At 42.4% G+C, this 16,768-nt stretch overlaps 1 protein-coding gene across 1 annotated transcript in view; it reads right to left on the bottom strand.

The window, feature by feature from the left end:
• INO80C (INO80 complex subunit C) overlaps positions 1–16,461 on the bottom strand; it is a 32,646-nt gene extending 16,185 nt beyond the window's left edge. The window contains exon 1 of the mRNA XM_003924731.3: positions 16,164–16,461. Within this exon, the coding sequence (XP_003924780.1) occupies positions 16,164–16,319 (156 nt within the window). The 5' untranslated portion in view covers positions 16,320–16,461. The remainder of the gene's footprint in view (positions 1–16,163) is intronic.
• Between the last annotated feature and the right edge of the window lie 307 nt (positions 16,462–16,768).

Here is a 16,768-nt window from a genome sequence, read left to right as displayed (position 1 = left end):
CACTTTGGGAAGCAGAGACAGGCAGATCACCTGAGGTCAGGAGTTTGAGACCAGCCTGACCAACATGGAGAAATCCCATCTCTACTAAAAATAAAAAATTAGCCAGGCATGGTGACACATGCCTGTAATTCCAGCTACTTGGGAGGCTGAGGCAGGAGAATTGCTTGAACCCAAGAGTTGGAGGTTGCGGTGAGCTGAGATCGCGCCATTGCACTCCAGCCTGGGCAACAAGAGCAAAACTCTGTCTCAAAAAAAAAAAAAAAAAAAAAAAAAAAGCATCTAACAGCATGTACTCTAGTGTCTGGATTCTTTTCCTCAGCATAAAGTTTCTGAGATGTGGCAGGGCACGGTGGCTCATGCCTGTAATCCCAGCACTTTGGGAGGCTGAGGTGGATGGATCATCAGAGGTCAGGAGTTTGAGACCAGCCTGGCCAACATGGTGAAACCCCATCTCTACTAAAAAATAAAAAAATTAGCCAGGCATGGTGGCAGATGCCTGTAGTCCCAGCTACTTGGGAGACTGAGGCTGGAGAATCACTTTAACCTGGGAGGTGGAGGTGACAGTGAACCAAGATTGTGCCACTGCACTCCAGCCTGGGTGACAGAGCGAGACTCCATCTCAAAAACAAAAAAAAGTTTCTGAGATGTATCCATGTTGTTGTGTGGATCAGTTTGTTTCATTGTATTTGCACACTACTCAGCACAATAGTATTCCACTGTAAGGATGCACCCCAATTTGTTTATTCGTTTTCCTGTTGATGGACACTTGGTTCACTGTCAGTCTTCAGCTATTATAAATAAAGCCTCTGTTATGTTTTCATTTCTGTTGGGTAAATACCTAGGAGAGGAATGGTTGGGTTCTAGGGTAAGTGTATATTTAACTTTACAAATCACTGGCAAATCATTTTCCAAAGTGGTTACATGTCAAAAAAAGAGTTAAGGCTAAAAGGCATCATGTTGTCATGTGGAACGTGGAAGGCACTACAGGATTAACTAAAACATGGCTTATCTACCCTCAGCTGGAATTGCAGCAACTTATTCTGCCAAACTGGTTCCCTCACATGCTGATAAGGAGCTCAACTTACTTATCTTAGTAAGTGAAACTCCTACTTATCTTAGTAAGTGAGTATGGTGGAATATGAACAAATACCTTCATTCATCTTGGTGGAGGAAGGGTTGTGAAGACAAAAACCACTCACATTGCTGCAGTAGTTCTTTGAGTGCTGTCTCCTCAAACACCTTCCCAGAGCCTCTCCAGGTCTTTCCACCTGAGCCGGGGCTCCAGCCAAGGACTCCAGGCCCTGCATTCCCTCCTCTCCTTTGTTGCCGCCACCTTCTGTCTGGATTCCCCTTCACCTCCTCCTCCACTTCCAAGGCCTTTCTTAGCTTTTCTTCCCTTCAAGCTCAGTGCAAATGTCAGCTCTAAGAACTGAGACGCTGCCCATTCCTCATCCTTTTCCTACCATCTGTAGCCATAAGTGATTTCTCTCTGCCTTCCTCCCACCCTCCCTCCTCCCCCTCTCTTCCTCTCTCTCACTTCTTCCCACAGTCCTTTGCCTTTATCTGGTAACTTCCTGAGCTACAAACATCAAAAGGGGGACTGTGCCGTACTCATCTTGCAGCTCAGCTAGTGACACACTTGTCAATGCAAGCATGATGATGCTCCACTACTTAAAACTGGCCAGCAGTTTCTACTTCCCTCTTGGGTAGAAACAAATTCAGGCCTCCTCTCCAGCCTCACCTCTTGTTCCCCATCCTTCCTATATTTTGTCTTTTCTGCCATTTTCTATATGCTATACTAAGATTATCTTCATTGGGATTCATCCGTGTCAGTTTTAATTTTTCAATTAGATTAGATTTAGTTTTTTTTTACATGACTAACTTTTATTGCTTGTATGATTTTTTTTCCTTTATGATCATTGTATTTCAACCGGGTACCTGTATTCTGGGAGACCCAGTCTGATAAGGAAGATTTGATTCTCCCATCACATTTAATCAGTAACAAACATTACTTTGTGCAGTTTTAGCCAGCTGTCAATGTTATTTTGCACTGACTATTTTTAAGAGTAACATCTAACATATATTGTATATATGATCAACAGTTTACATCAGTGAAAAAACAGCAGCTTTATGATAGAGGCAGGGAACAACAGATCAGAAGAAAGGGAGAGAAGGAGAGAGATGAATGGATGAGGGAAGGGGTAGATTGAGAGAGAGAGAATGCACAGTGGGCTCAAAACATGCTGCTTTATTTAATGAGTCAGACTCTGTCCCTGCTTCTAACCCAGTGCCTAGCACAGAGTAGGTACCAAATAATGAATGATTCCTTGCTTAACTGATCAATGTTAAGGAACAGGACAGGGCAACATGGCCGAATGTCAGCATCAGCACTGGAGATGTATATGCTCAGAAGCTCCTTATAAGTAATCATCTCTGGCTGGGATTCAGTGGCCAAACACACAGGAAGGATAACTCTAAGAGAAACAGCTGAGTAGAGGGGAACACAGTGGACAGACAGGGAGATGGGAATAAAATAGAAAAGTAAATCTTCTCTGAGTATAGCTTTCTGTAGAGTTTTGACTTTTTGAACCCTGTTAAGGTTTCATACATTTGAAAAAATAAATAATAAATTCAACAAAGATGGGGCAGGGGATAAAAAAATAGAATTTTTAAAACCCTATAAACACAAATTCACTTGTGTTTCAAATAAATAATATAACCACAGTGAAGGGGAGGCAGGGTAGAAGTAACCTGAGTAACTATGAATATAGTATTTTGACTATGTAATCCAAGGTTAAAGGCCAAAAAGAACCATACATAGTTGGTAAGTTTCTCACAGGGGTACATGTTAATAATTCTGAAACTACTTTATTTGTATTCTAAGATACATAACAAATGGAGGAAAGCAAATAAGAAAAGGGAGAAGGCCAGAATAAGTGCTGTAGGGTTGGACTGAAACTAGAGGTTATCAGTATGAGCTCACAGTTTTCAATATACATGCAGATAATTATAGAAATAGATATAGAGGTGTGGGGGCTGCAGGTATACACACACATGTATTTCCTAGCTCTGTCCACTGAGAAGACTGGAAACAATGAACAACAGGCAAATCAACATTCAGATCGTGCTTTCTAAATACAATTAGTCCTCCATATCGGTGGGTTCTGCATCCATGGATTCAACCAACCACAGATGGAAGATATTTGGGGGGGAAAAATGCATCTTGACTAAACATGTACAGACCTTTTTTCCTTGTCATTATTCCCTAAACTGTACAGTATAACAACTACTTACATAGCACTTATATTGCATTAGGTATTATAAGTAATCTAGAGATGGCTGAAGTATACAGGAGGATGTGCACAAATTATATGCAAACACTACAATACTTTATTTCAGGGACTTGAAGTTCCATGGATTTTGGTATCTATAAGAGGTCCTGGAACCAATCCACCACAGATACTGAGAGACAAGTGTATTATTGTCTAAGAACCAGTGATCCTTGAAGAAATGGCTGATTCTAAGGCTGGAGCAGAAAAGTATACGATAAGAGTATCTTGTGGTATCAGAAAGGAAGCATTTGTGTCAGTTTATTTGGGTTGCTGTAACAGAATATTATAGATTGGGTGGCTTAAACGATAGAAATTTATTTTCTCCAGTTCTGGAGGCAAGAAGTTCAAGATCAAGGTGTTGACAAGTTTGGTTTCTCCTGAAGCCGTGTGCATCCCTGGAGTCTCTCCCTCTTCTTATGCAGGCACCAGTCACCTGGGATTCGGGCCCACCCAGATGACCTCATTTAACCTTAATTATCTCCTTAAAGTCCCTATCTCCACATATAGTCACATTCTGAGATGTACTAGGAGTCAGGACAAAATAATAAATATTGGGGGTGTGAGGGTACCAAAACTCAGTCCATAAAAGCACCCAAAAAATGCATATTAAGGGACACAGGAGCCAGTGTGAAGAGGCTCCTACTGCCTAAATCTCAAAACTTAAGCAACAACAGAGTATGTATATAAATTCAGAATATATAAAGAACTCTACAACTCAGAAACCAAAAGACCAATAATTCCATTTTTAAAAGTGCAAAGGATTTCTTCAAAGAAGGTATACAAACCGCCAGTAAGCACATGAAAAGATGCTCAATATCATAAGTGATAAGTGCAAATCAAAATCACAATGAAATACCACTGCACACCCACTAGTATAGTTACAATCAAAGACAATTAACACATGTTGGCAAAAGTGTGAAGAAACTGAAACCCTCATACATTGCTGGTAAGAATGTGAAATGGTGCAAAAACACCATTTAAAAAAAAGCAATTGGGCAGTTCTTCAAAATGTTAACTACAGAATTATCATATGACCCAATAATTTAACTTCTAGTTATATACTCAAAGAGAATTAAAAACCTATGTCCATGCAAAAACTTGTCCACAAATATTCATAGCAGCATTATTCATAATTGCCAAAAGGCACAAACAACCTAAATGTCCATCAGCTGATGAACAGATAACACATTTTATAAGGTGGTGGGGCCAGGCACAGGAACTCACGCCTGTATTCCCAACACTTTGGGAGGCTGAGATGGGAAGATTGCTTGAGGCCAAGAGTTCAAAAGTGGCCTAGCAACGTGGTAAGAGCCTGTCGCTACAAAAAATAAAATAAAAAATTAACCAGTTGTGGTGGCATGTGCCTGTAGTTCCAGCTAATCCAGAGGCTGAGGCAAGTTCAAGGTTTCAGTATGCCATGATTGTGCCAGCATGGGCAGCAGAGCGAGCCCGTCTCTAGAAGACATAAAAAATAAAACACAAAATGTAGTATGTCCATAAAATGTAATATTATTCAATCATATTATTCAATTTATTCAATCATAAAAAGAAATGGTATACTGATTCATGCTCTATCACAAATAAACCTTGAAAAAAATTACACTAATAGAAGCCAGACACAAAAGGCCAAATATTGTATAATTAATTCCATTTATATGAGATACCTAGAGTAGTCACATTCACAGACACAGAAAGTAGATCAGTGGTTGCTAGGAGCTGGCAGAACAGGGGAATGGGAAGTGACTGCTTACGGGTAACAAGTTTGTTTGTAGTAATAGAAATATCCTAAAACTAGATATGAAATTGTGAGGGTTACACAACTCAGTGAATATACTATAAGCCACTAAATTATATACGTTAAAAGGGTGAATTTTATAGTGTGTGAATTATATCTCAGTAAAGCTACTATAGATAAATTTGTAAAAGAAGGAATAAATAAAGCTAGTAGTGGATTATAACCCACAGAATAAAATAAAAATCCATGACATAAACACTGGTTTTAAAAAAATTAATAAATGGGCTGTTGTAGTTCTGGTTACATGGGAGGCTGAGGTGGGAGGATCACTTGAACCAGGACGCTGCACTGCGCTATGACTGTGTCTGGCAACAGCCACTGCACTCCCACGCAGGTAACATAGCAATATCCCATTTAATTAAAAAAAAAAAAATTAAAACAGAAAAAAATGAATGAATGGAAGAGAAGAGAAAGCCCTGGCTCACAATAGGATTCTAATTAATAAATCTAAAAGGAATGAAGATTCAAATTAGAAAATAACTATTTGACAACCACCACAATAATAACAATTTCAAGCAAAAGCCATCAATGGATATTAAAAGGCATTGGCAAAATATGAAATAAAATGGGATATTTATAGTCTCAAAGTATCTTCCCACAAGATACTTCAGTACAAACATCAAGAGAATAACTTTACATTGGAGAAACCTGGTAGATAGCACCTTACTAAGTGCTCAAATCTAACATCATTAGTAATTTGACATCAAGTGCTACAACAGGATGCACTGAGAAGAAGACAGCATCAATTCTCTACTTTTGGCAAAAATGTATAACTCAAATCTAACCATGAGGAAATATCAGACAGGCCCAAACTGTCTGATATTTTAGAAAATTAGAAACATTTTAGAAAATAAGCAACCAGTACTCTTCTAGTATCAAGGTCATGTGTTAGTCTGTTTTCATGCTGCTGGTAAGGACATACTCGAGTCTGGGTAAATTATAAAGAAAAAGAGGTTTTTTTTTGTTGTTGTTGTTTTTTGAGACGGAGTTTTACTCTTATTACTCAGGCTGGAGTGCAATGGCGCAATCTCGGCTCACTGCAACCTCCGCCTCCTGGGTTCAGGCAATTCTCCTGCCTCAGCCTCCTGAGTAGCTGGGATTACAGGCACTCGCCACCATGCCCAGCTAATTTTTTGTATTTTTTTAGTAGAGACGGGGTTTCACCATGTTGACCAGGATGGTCTAGATCTCTTGACCTCGTGATCCACCCGCCTTGGCCTCCCAAAGTGCTGCGATTACAGGCTTGAGCCACTGCACCCGGCAGAAAAAGAGGTTTAATGGACTCACAGCTCTATGTGGCTGGGGAGGCCTCACAATCATGGTGGAAGGCAAAAGGCATGTCTTACATGGCAGCAGGCAAAAGAGAGAGAATGAAAGCCAAGTGAAAGGGGTTCCCCTTATAAAACCATTAGATGTCCTGAGAGTTATTCATTGCCATGAGAACAGTATGGGGGAAACTGCCCCATGATTCAATTATATCCCACTGGGTTCCTCCCACAACACATGAGAATTTTGGGAGCTACAAGTCAAGATGAGATTTGGGTGGGGACAGAGCCAAACCATATCTTTCCAGCCCTGGCCCCTCCCAAATTGCATATTCTCACATGTCAAAACCAATCATGCCTTACCAGCAGTCCCTCAAAGTCTTAACTAATTTCAGCATTAACTCAAAAGTCCACAGTCCAAAGTCTCATCAGAGACAAACAAGTCCCTTCTACCTATGAGCCTGTAAATCAAAAGTAAGTTAGTTTCTTCCTAGATACAATGAGGGTACGGGCATTAGATAAATACACCCACTCAAATAGGAGAAATGGGCCAAAACAAAGGGGCTACAGGACCCATGCAATTCCAAAATCCAGCAGGGAAATCAAATCTTAAAGCTGCGACATGAAATCCTTTGACTCCATGTCTCACATCCAAGCCATGATGATGCAAGAAGTGGGTTCCCATGGTCTTGGGCAGCTCCACCCCTGTGGCTTTGCAGGGTACAGCCTCCCTCCTAGCTGCTTTCATAGGCTGGCATTGAGTGTCTGAGTCTTTTCCAGGCTCATGGTGGAAGCTGTCAGTGGATCTACCATTCTGGGCTCTAAAGGATGGTGGCCCTCTTCTCACAGCTCAACTAGGCAGTGCCCCAGTAGGGACTCTGCGTGGGGGATTCAACCCCACATTTCCCTTTTGCACTCCCCTTGCAGAGGTTCTCCATGAGGGCCCTGCCCCTGCAGCAAACTTTGGCCTGGACATCCAGGCATTTCCATACATCCTGTGAAACATGTAGGTGGAGGTTCCCAAACCTCAATTCTTAACTTCTGTGCTCCCGCAGACTCAACACTATGTGGAAGCTGGCCAGGCTGGGGATTGCATTCTCTAAAGCCACTGCACAGGGTCTACCTTGGCCCCTTTTAGCCATGGCTGGAGTGGCTGGAATACAGGGCACCAAGTCCCTAGGCTGCACACAGCAGGGGGGTCCTGGGTCAGTCACAGGAAACCATTTTTTCCTACTAGGCCTCCGGGCCTGTGATGGGAGGGGCTGCCACAAAGGTCTCTGACTTGCCCAGGAGACATTTCCCCCATTGTCTGGGCGATTAACATTTGGCTCCTCATTACTTACACAAATGTCTGCAGCCGGCTTGAATTTCTCCCAGAAAATTGATTTTTCTTTTCTATCACATTGTCAGGCTGCAATTTTCTGAACTTTTATGCTCTGTTTCCCTTTTTAAATGGAATGCTTTTAACAGCACCTGAATCACCTCTTGAATGCTTTGCTGTTTAAAAATTTCTTCCGCCAGATACCCTAAATCATCTCCCTCAAGTTCAAATTTCCACAGATCTCTAGGGCAGGGGCAAAATGTTGTCAGTCTCTTTGCCAAAACATAGCAACAGTCACCTTTACTCCAGTTCCCAACAAATTCCTCATCTCTGTCTAAGACCACCTCAGCCTGGATTTCATTGTTCATATCATTATCAGCATTTTGGTCAAAACCATTCAACAAGTCTCTAGGAGGTTCCAAGCTTTCTCACATTTTCCTGTCTTCTTCAGAGCCCTCCAAAACTGTTCCAACCTCTGCCTGTTACCCACTTCCAAAGTTGCCTCCACATTTTCAGGTAACTTTACAGCAGCAACCCACTCTATGGGTACCAGTTTACTGTATTAGTCTGTTTTCATGCTGCTAATAAGGACATACCTGAGACTGGGGAAATTATAAAGAAAAAGATTTAATGGACTCACAGTTCCACATGGCTGGGGAGGCCTCACAATCATGGTGGAAGGCAAAAGGCATGTCTTACATGGCAGCAGGCAAGAGAATGAGAACCAAATGAAAGGGTTGTCCCATTACAAAACCATCAGATGTTGTGAGAATTATTCACTATCATGAGAACAGTACGGGAAAAACTGCCCCCATAATTCAATTATATCCCACTGGGTTCCTTCCATAACACATGGGAATTATGGGAGCTGTAACTCAAGATGAGATTTTGGGGGCATAGACAAGCCATATCAGTCATAAAAGATAGAAAGACTAAGGAAGTGTTTCGATTAAAGGAGACTAAAAAGACATGACAGCTAAATACAACGTGTGACCTTGGATTGGATCCTGAACCAGATAAAGGGCAAGAATAAAGCCTGTATATTAAATATCAGTATTGCATCAGAGTTAACTCCCTGAATTTGATAAAATTCAGAACGATCTCTCCTCACTACCTTCCCAGACTCCTCTCCAGGGCCTCTGCACATGGGTGTCTGGGCCCTCCTCTGTTCACACCCTTCTTCTGTCTAGACTGCCCCTCACTTCATCCTTCCTTTACGCATGGTCTTTCCTAACTGTCCTTACATAAGAAAATGACTTTGGTTTTAAGAAATTCACACTAAAATATTTATAGGATTAAAAAAAAAAAAAACAAAATACAAGGGCCAAGTGAAGCCTCCCCAAGGGGCATACCCAGCTGCGATGAGCCAGAAGTCATGATCCTGGTTCCTGAGGAGGAAGCTGGAGCTGGCATGCAGGGCAGGAAGGGTGACAAGTAACCTGCTCTTTCAGAGGTGGTGGTGCAAAGGCAAAGGAGAAAGCCCAGGCCCACTGGAAGGAACATGAGGTGAGCTGGTCCAAGGAGACCCGCCAGCATTAGCAGAAGGAAAGCAAACCATTCTCCCAATAATCTAACGATTTATAGAGTGTGCCACAAGACTACTCAATGCCCTGGACTGTCAGGAGACTGAGCCTATGAATGGCCTAAATTAAATAAGAGAGAGAGATAACCTTAAGAGCTACCCAGTAGCTCTTAGCACCACATCAAAAGAGAAAAACACACCACCACTAGGGACAACTCCAGGTCTAGTTCAGAGTAAACAGACTATTAAAGAGATTTCATGGGGCCAGATATGCTTTAAGTTTCAACTTTATTGTTGGAGTTTCTCATAAAGAATGTAACTACTGATATAATACTGTGGCCATGAGGGAGAAAAAAATAATAATAATCTGAACTGTTAAAGAGCAAAAAGGACACACTAAAGGGAAGGGAAAAATGCATTCCCCAAGGCTTCCAACAGTGATTACAGAACCATCCACAGACCTGTCAGCTTCCAAGGTCCTATCCTCAGGCAGTGGCGTTAGCTTTTTCTTCCACTCCAGAGATGCTCAAAAACTGCATTTCTTTTTTTATTATCTTGTTGTTGTTGTTGAGATAGGGTCTTGCTCTGTCACCCAGGCTGCAGTGCAGTGGCACAATCACAGATCAGTGCAGCCTCAACCTCCTGGGCTCAAGCCATCCTTTCACCTCAGCCCCCACTCACAAGTAGCTGGGACTACAGGTGCGCACTACTATGCACAGCTAACTTTGGTATGTTTGTAGGGACAGGGTTTTACCATGTTGCCCGCGCTGGTCTCAAATTCCTGGACTCAAGTGGTCTGCCCACCTGGGCCTCTCAAAGTGCTGGGATTACAGGTGTGAGCCACAGTGCCCAGCCAAACACTGCATTTCCCCCATTCTGTTTATCCCACTTCCCCAATCCCAGTGAGGAAGCTCAAAGGTGCTGTGTGCCCAGTGAAAGGAAAACAATATAGGGGATTCTTCTGACACAGGCATTTTAGTTCCAAGACCCCAGGAAGACAAGGGAGAACAATGCCAGACAGTGGCCCTGGTTGAGATTCAGGCAGACAAGCGCATCTGCAGAGACTAAGGGGAGTGGGGTATGAAGAGCAGACCAGATGTATAAGTCAGCATTCCAGGCTGCAAGCAAGAGTCAAGAAGGGGATGAAAATGACACACTGAAGCATAGGTTTTTGAAAGGGACCCCTCCTGCCGGCCTGCTCACTCCATCCTCTGCCAGACCCCTACTGAGAGGTCAGGCTGAAGAGGGGGCAGAGAAAGGAAGTCACCCTGGCATGAACTGAGCCACATCATCCCAGTGCTGCCTCCTGCCTCTGAGATTGTGGCAGGCTCCCTTTCTTCTCTAACCAGAGATATCCCTGCCCTAGGCCAGAGCTGGTTTTATGCTTCACTTTTCTCTCCCACAACCCCCACATTACTACAGTGTCACTCTTCACCTTCCCTCAGCTTAGCCAAGCTGAGACTCCTCTGTCTAACAACAGGATGAGAAGGAGAGAGACCTTTAGTCAAAGGGAACATCAAGTCTGTGAGGCGTGGATGCAATAAAATAAAATGATGCATCATTTCCATATTACTAAAGCCCTATTACCAATAAGGACTTTACGAGATGAACTGTCCTGCCCCAATATATGAACATCCTAAGAGGCGAGGAAGGAACGCCTAGCACTAAGGGGTGCCCCTCTCTGCAGCACTAACAGAGCTGATGTAGGTCCCAGGGAAGAGAAACCCAGCCTGCTACTCAGGAAGCACATGCCTATAGCTAACAGACTGGAGTTGTTCACAAGGCCTGGGTCTTGTCCTGCTCTGCTCTGCCTAACTGAAGGGCCCAAATCAATGGCTTCATCTCTTCAGGCAGCAGTGTGCTGGACTCTGACTCAGAAAAGGAGTTTGGACATTCCGTCTATGATTATAAAGAAGGGAGAAAAATGTCCTTTGTCTTATTACTGAAAACTCAAATGTCAAGTTACATCTCTCTCATAGAATTATAGATTTAAATAGCTGACCCTGGTCTAAAACTGCAAGATTACTATGGGGTTACTTAAAACAGCAAAAATTCAAAATGCAACCTAAATATTCAGTAATAAAGCCAATTAAATATGAGCAGTTAATTCCTTGGAATATGATGCAGACACTCAAAAGACTATTAGACTTTGAAAAGTCTAATTGAGAAGACTATAAACATAGAGAAATGTTCACAAACTAATGCTAAGTGAAAAAGGGGACATATAATGTTATATGCCAAATATAATGATGAAAAATTATACCTACATGTAGAAAACACAAATTATAATAGTTGTTGGGAAAGGAGATTGGGTGACTTTTTATGTCAATTTTAAAAATGAAGAAAAAAGTAATTTTTTAAATAGAAAAGAATAACTTTTAAGACTTAAAAATTATCAGGATTTGTTGGTTTTTTGCTTTTGTTTTTTTACAAAAGTTGAATAGTAGGATGATTATTTTTTCAATAAATAAATCAAATCAGTCCAGCGTTTTCTGGCTGCCCCTTCAATTATAGAGGATTCTATCATCATCTGCACTCTGCACTATCCTTCTAATGATGCAACTACTGCCTCTCCACTTTAGATGTTTTATTAGCTGCTTTGCAAATAAAAAAGCTATTAAGTAACTCTCAGTCTATAGGTTAATTAGATTTCTCAGTCCATTTTATCAACTTTAATACACATTTGAAAAGCCTAAATTATCCTATATTGATCCAGTAAAACTGTTCCCCAAAGCATTTCTCTGCACCATGAATTTGGTTATATCAGAAATCTAACTAACGATCTTCCATTATAGAAAGTGACAGAGTGATGCAAGAGAGGCAGTTAAGAAAAAAGAATGTAGACTCTGGACAGCACGCCTGGGTTCAAATCCTGACTCTACAACTGTGTGACCTAGGGCAAGTTACACAACCTCTCTATGCTCTGGGCGTTTTCATCTGTAAAATGAAGAGATAACAATTCACAGAGGGTTGTTTGTAGAATTAAATGACATAGTACCTAGAAAATACTTAGAACAGTGCCTGGCACATAGTATATGCTTCATAAATATTCATTACTATTATTTATCCTTCTTCCTTTCACTTTAACACAGCTGTTTCCCACCCCACTAACATTAGTCCTTTCAAAGTAACAGCCAGAGTGAATGGAAGACTGCACTTTAATAACATGATTAATCATTAACTGTTATACTGAAAATATAAATCCACGGACTTGTAATTCTAAGATGATTTGTACCATCCCTTAGCAAGCATGAACATTAGGAGTAATTTCTGCTGAACTAAAGAGATCCAGCTTGATGAAATGATAAAACAAAGTTGTTTTTGTACTATTAAATTATTTAATTGTATTTCCTAACACTGATGTAAAGAAGGCTTCTATAAATAGTTTCCTCAGAATACTTTCAGATGAAAAATATTCCCTTCAACTGCTGAGGACTTCTAAGCATCTAAATTTCTAAAATTCTTTTTTTTTTTTTTTTTTTTTTTTTTTTTGAGACGCTGTTTCGCTCTTGTTACCCAGGCTGGAGTGCAATGGCGCGATCTCGGCTCACTGCAACCTCCGCCTCCTGGGTTCAAGCAATTCTCCTGCCTCAGCCTCCTGAGTAGCTGGGATTACAGGCAAGCGCCACCATGCCCAGCTAATTTTTCGTATTTTTAGTAGAGGCGGGGTTTCACCATGTTGACCAGGATAGTCTCGATCTCTTGACCTCGTGATCCACCTGCCTCGGCCTCCCAAAGTGCTGGGATTACAGGCTTGAGCCACCGCACCCGGCAATTTCTAAAATTCTTTAAATTTCAACTAAGCATTCAATTTTACTTTAGAAACAGCATGCATGTTTCAGGAAAGTTAAACCCACCTTAAGAATCAGTGATAATTCATGTTATCTTTAAAAATATCAGAAAACACTCTAATGTCCTATATGTAAACGTGCTTTGTAAATTTTACAATTCCATGAAAGTTTTACATACTTTTCTTTAAGAATCAAAATAGCTAAAATTACTGAAGTAGGGAAATTTAGGTGCTGAAAGACCTACAGAATTTCTTTTAAATCAAGAAATATAATCATTTATAGAAAAACACTCAACTTCCCCACTAATGAAACCTTGGGCAACCTGGGTTAATCTTACAATGTGCACAGCTCTGAGCCTAGAATGCCTTCTCCAGCAAACGTGTCCAAGCCAACCTCAAGTCCCTCTGCCTCCCTACCTCTCCTTTGAGTACCATCACCAGCACTGAGGGATCATCCTTCTGTTTATCACCACAGTAGGGCAACAACACCTATAATTACCTATAATTAGTTTTGGCTCAAGGTTAGATATTACTGTATCTTCCTTATGGTTTTAATTGTGTGATAGGTAGAATTCCAATACACGCCTGCCACCGTGCAAGTACCCAAGCTCTGGTGTACACAAACTTCTTCCAGTTATTCAAGCAAACACTAATCTAGGTGCAGCTACAAAGGGGTTTTGCAGATATAATTAAGGTCTCAAATCAGCTGACTTTTTAAAAAGGCGATTATTCAAGTAGGCCTGCCTAATCACATAAATCCTTTAAATCTGAGTCCAGAGGTCAGCAGTAAGAGAAGTCTGAAATATCTAAAGCATGAGAAGAATTGGACACAAGAAGATTCTCCATAGCTGGCTCTGAAAATGGAAAAGGCCATGTGGCAAGGAACATGGGCAGCAGCTGACAGACAGCAAGGAGACAGGGCCCCCGCAGTCCTGCCGCCCCAAAAGAACAGAATTCTGCCAACAACCCGAATGCACCTGCATGCAAATTTCTTCCCAGAGCCTTCAGACAAGAACTTGGCCAACACTTTGATTTCAGCTTTGTGATATCTAGAGCAGGGAGTCAACCCAGTTGCACTGTGTCTGGACTTCTAATCTACAGAACTATGAGTTACCAAATGGGTGTTATTTAAGTCACTACATTTGTGATAATTTGTAATGACAGCAGTAGAAAACTAAATACAATGTATGTATGTATGTCATTCTCTCCTGGCAGGTTGTTGGTAGTGTGGAGACAAGCTATAATCCTTTGAAATGTCTTAAGCATACTGCTGGGGACCAAACAGAAACACAGTACAATAAATTATTGCTACATGAACTGAATAAGAAAGGATGAGCAAGTGACACAGATGAGGGTGACCTCAAGAATATTTGAGAAATACTGTTTAACAGTTTCTGAGTTAAATGTGTGCCTACCTTCTGACTCAGTAATTCCACTGCTTGTCAAGAGAAACGAAAGCCTCTATCTACACAAAGACTTGTAAATGAATGTTAAGAGCGGCCTATGCACAAAGCCAAAAACTGTAAATATTCAAATATTCATCAGTTATGGTATGTTTATGCAATGCAACAGATATAATGAATGAATGACTGACTCTCAAAAATATTGTTTCAAAAAGGAACCTAGACAGACACAAAAGAGTATGTTCCCTATTGTCCTATATTATTCCATTTATATTAAGCTACAACCCAAAGTCAGTCTCTGGTGAAGGGTGGCCGAATAGTGGGTACCTCAGGGAGGGAAGACAATACTGACAGGAAGAAATGCTATCTTGATCCAGGCAGTGGCCATAGCTGTATACATATGTAAAAGGGCACTGGATCTCTACTTTTTTTTGAGATAGGGTCTCACTGTGTTGCCCTAGCTGGACTGGCACGATCATAGCTCAGGGTAAACCTTGAAATCTTGGGCTTATGTGATCCTCTTGTAGTTGGGACTAAAGGCATGCGCCATCTAATTCATAAATTTTGGATGGGGGTTGAGAGGCAGGTCTCAAACTCCTGGCCTCAAGCAATCCATGCGCCTTGACCTCTCAAAGTGCTGGGGTACAGGTGTGAGTCAGGACCTGTATTCTTGAAGATTTGTGCATTGTACTGTATGTAAATGCGCCATCTAAGTTGTAAATTTTGGATAGGGACTGGGAGGCAGGTCTCGAACTCCTGGCCTCAAGCAATCCATGTGCCTTGACCTCTCAAAGTGCTGGAGTACAGGCGTGAGCCAGACCTGTATTCTTGAAGATCTGTGCATTGTACTGTATGTAAATCTTACTTCAGCAAAGTAATATTAAAAAGTTAAAAAAAAAAAAGCACTAACAATTACCTACAGAAGAAAAGACAAGTTAACATTTCCAGAACAGCCACTGACTGGCTGGGTGAACGGTGTCACACCATACGCTGAGAAGCACAAAGTAACACACTCTATCTCTGCTCTTTTGCTTTGAATAAAATGCAGGAGCCAGAGAAAACACTAATCAAGCCACTCCCTGCTGAAAATTTATTGCTGGAATTACGAAGCCTAGATTGCTTAGAGGCCCTGACGTCTGAGCCAGGCGCTGAGCTCAGTGCTTTTCAGTCATTACTTCGTATCCTTAACAACCCCATGAGGGAAGACCAAACCCGCTTTAGAACTGGGAAACCAAGGGTCAAAAAAGCACTTTTCTCAGGATGAGAGAAAGCATACGTATCAATACATCTTTTACTCATCCATGCAGGACATTAGGGCGCTATGAACCTCAAAGACACTGGGTAGAGGGCTGCAGAATGGACAAGGGGAAGACACGCAAATTTCTAAATGACTTGACACTCAGATGTACTGAACCTCATGCTAAAGGCGACCTCGAGGGGAAGAGGCAGTCCTTCTATTGATACTAAGTCAGTAATAACCTCCCCACTTCCTCTTCTCTCCTTACGACACAAGGCGTTGTAAGCCCACGTGTCCAAACGAAGGGAAAGAGTAATCATTTACACTACGGGATAGTGTCTTTCTCCGCACCGGAGGCGGCACGGGCAGCGCCCGCCATTGCGCAGGCGCCCTGGCTCGGCTCGGCTCCGCCCCGCCTCGCCCCGCCCCGCCCTTCCCCTCCCCGCCCCGTCCCGTTCCGCGCTCGCGCAGACGCAGGCCGGGAGCGCGACTGCGTACCTGCGCAAAGCTGGAGGCGCACACTTTTTTCTTCTTACTGGAGCCGTAGCCCCCGCCGCTGCTGCTGTTGTGGGAAGGGCTGGCCGGCCTCTTCTTGCTGTTCCGGACTATTCCGGGAGTGGAAGTGGTGGCCACAATTGGAATTTGAGCCGCCATCACACCCTCAGTCTTCCCCTGGTCCCCCCACCTCTTTCCCTGCGCGGGTCCTGGAACTTCCTTTCCGCCGTTACTTCCGTCTTGATGCTTGAAAACCCGGCCTGGACTCCAAGCTGTCGCTGACTTCTCTCGGTGCAATCTAAAAGGCGGAGCTCGGAACTGCCTGAGGCGTCGGGGCGGGAAGGTGGCAGCGGGCGTAGTCCTTCCATCGGGGCGTTCTGGGCGTGGGCCTTGGGTGGGGCACGTGCCTGGAAATCCCCAGTGATAGAGAAATAGAACATCTCCCAATCTGTTTAAGTAACTACGTTTTAAAAGATTAGGCCTTGTGTTTTCTCACTTGCTTCTAGTCAGAAGAGTAAGTACTTTTGATGTGTCTAAGCGTAAAGCTGGGGTCATTCTTAGTACACTGCCAAGGTACTGGCTTCCCCCTTCGCCCCTCCCTGTCTTCC

The sequence above is a fragment of the Saimiri boliviensis genome, chromosome 13 (genome assembly GCF_048565385.1).
Source record: "Saimiri boliviensis isolate mSaiBol1 chromosome 13, mSaiBol1.pri, whole genome shotgun sequence".
NCBI classification, from domain to species: domain Eukaryota; kingdom Metazoa; phylum Chordata; class Mammalia; order Primates; family Cebidae; genus Saimiri; species Saimiri boliviensis.
This window is presented reverse-complemented; position numbering and strand designations above follow the sequence as displayed.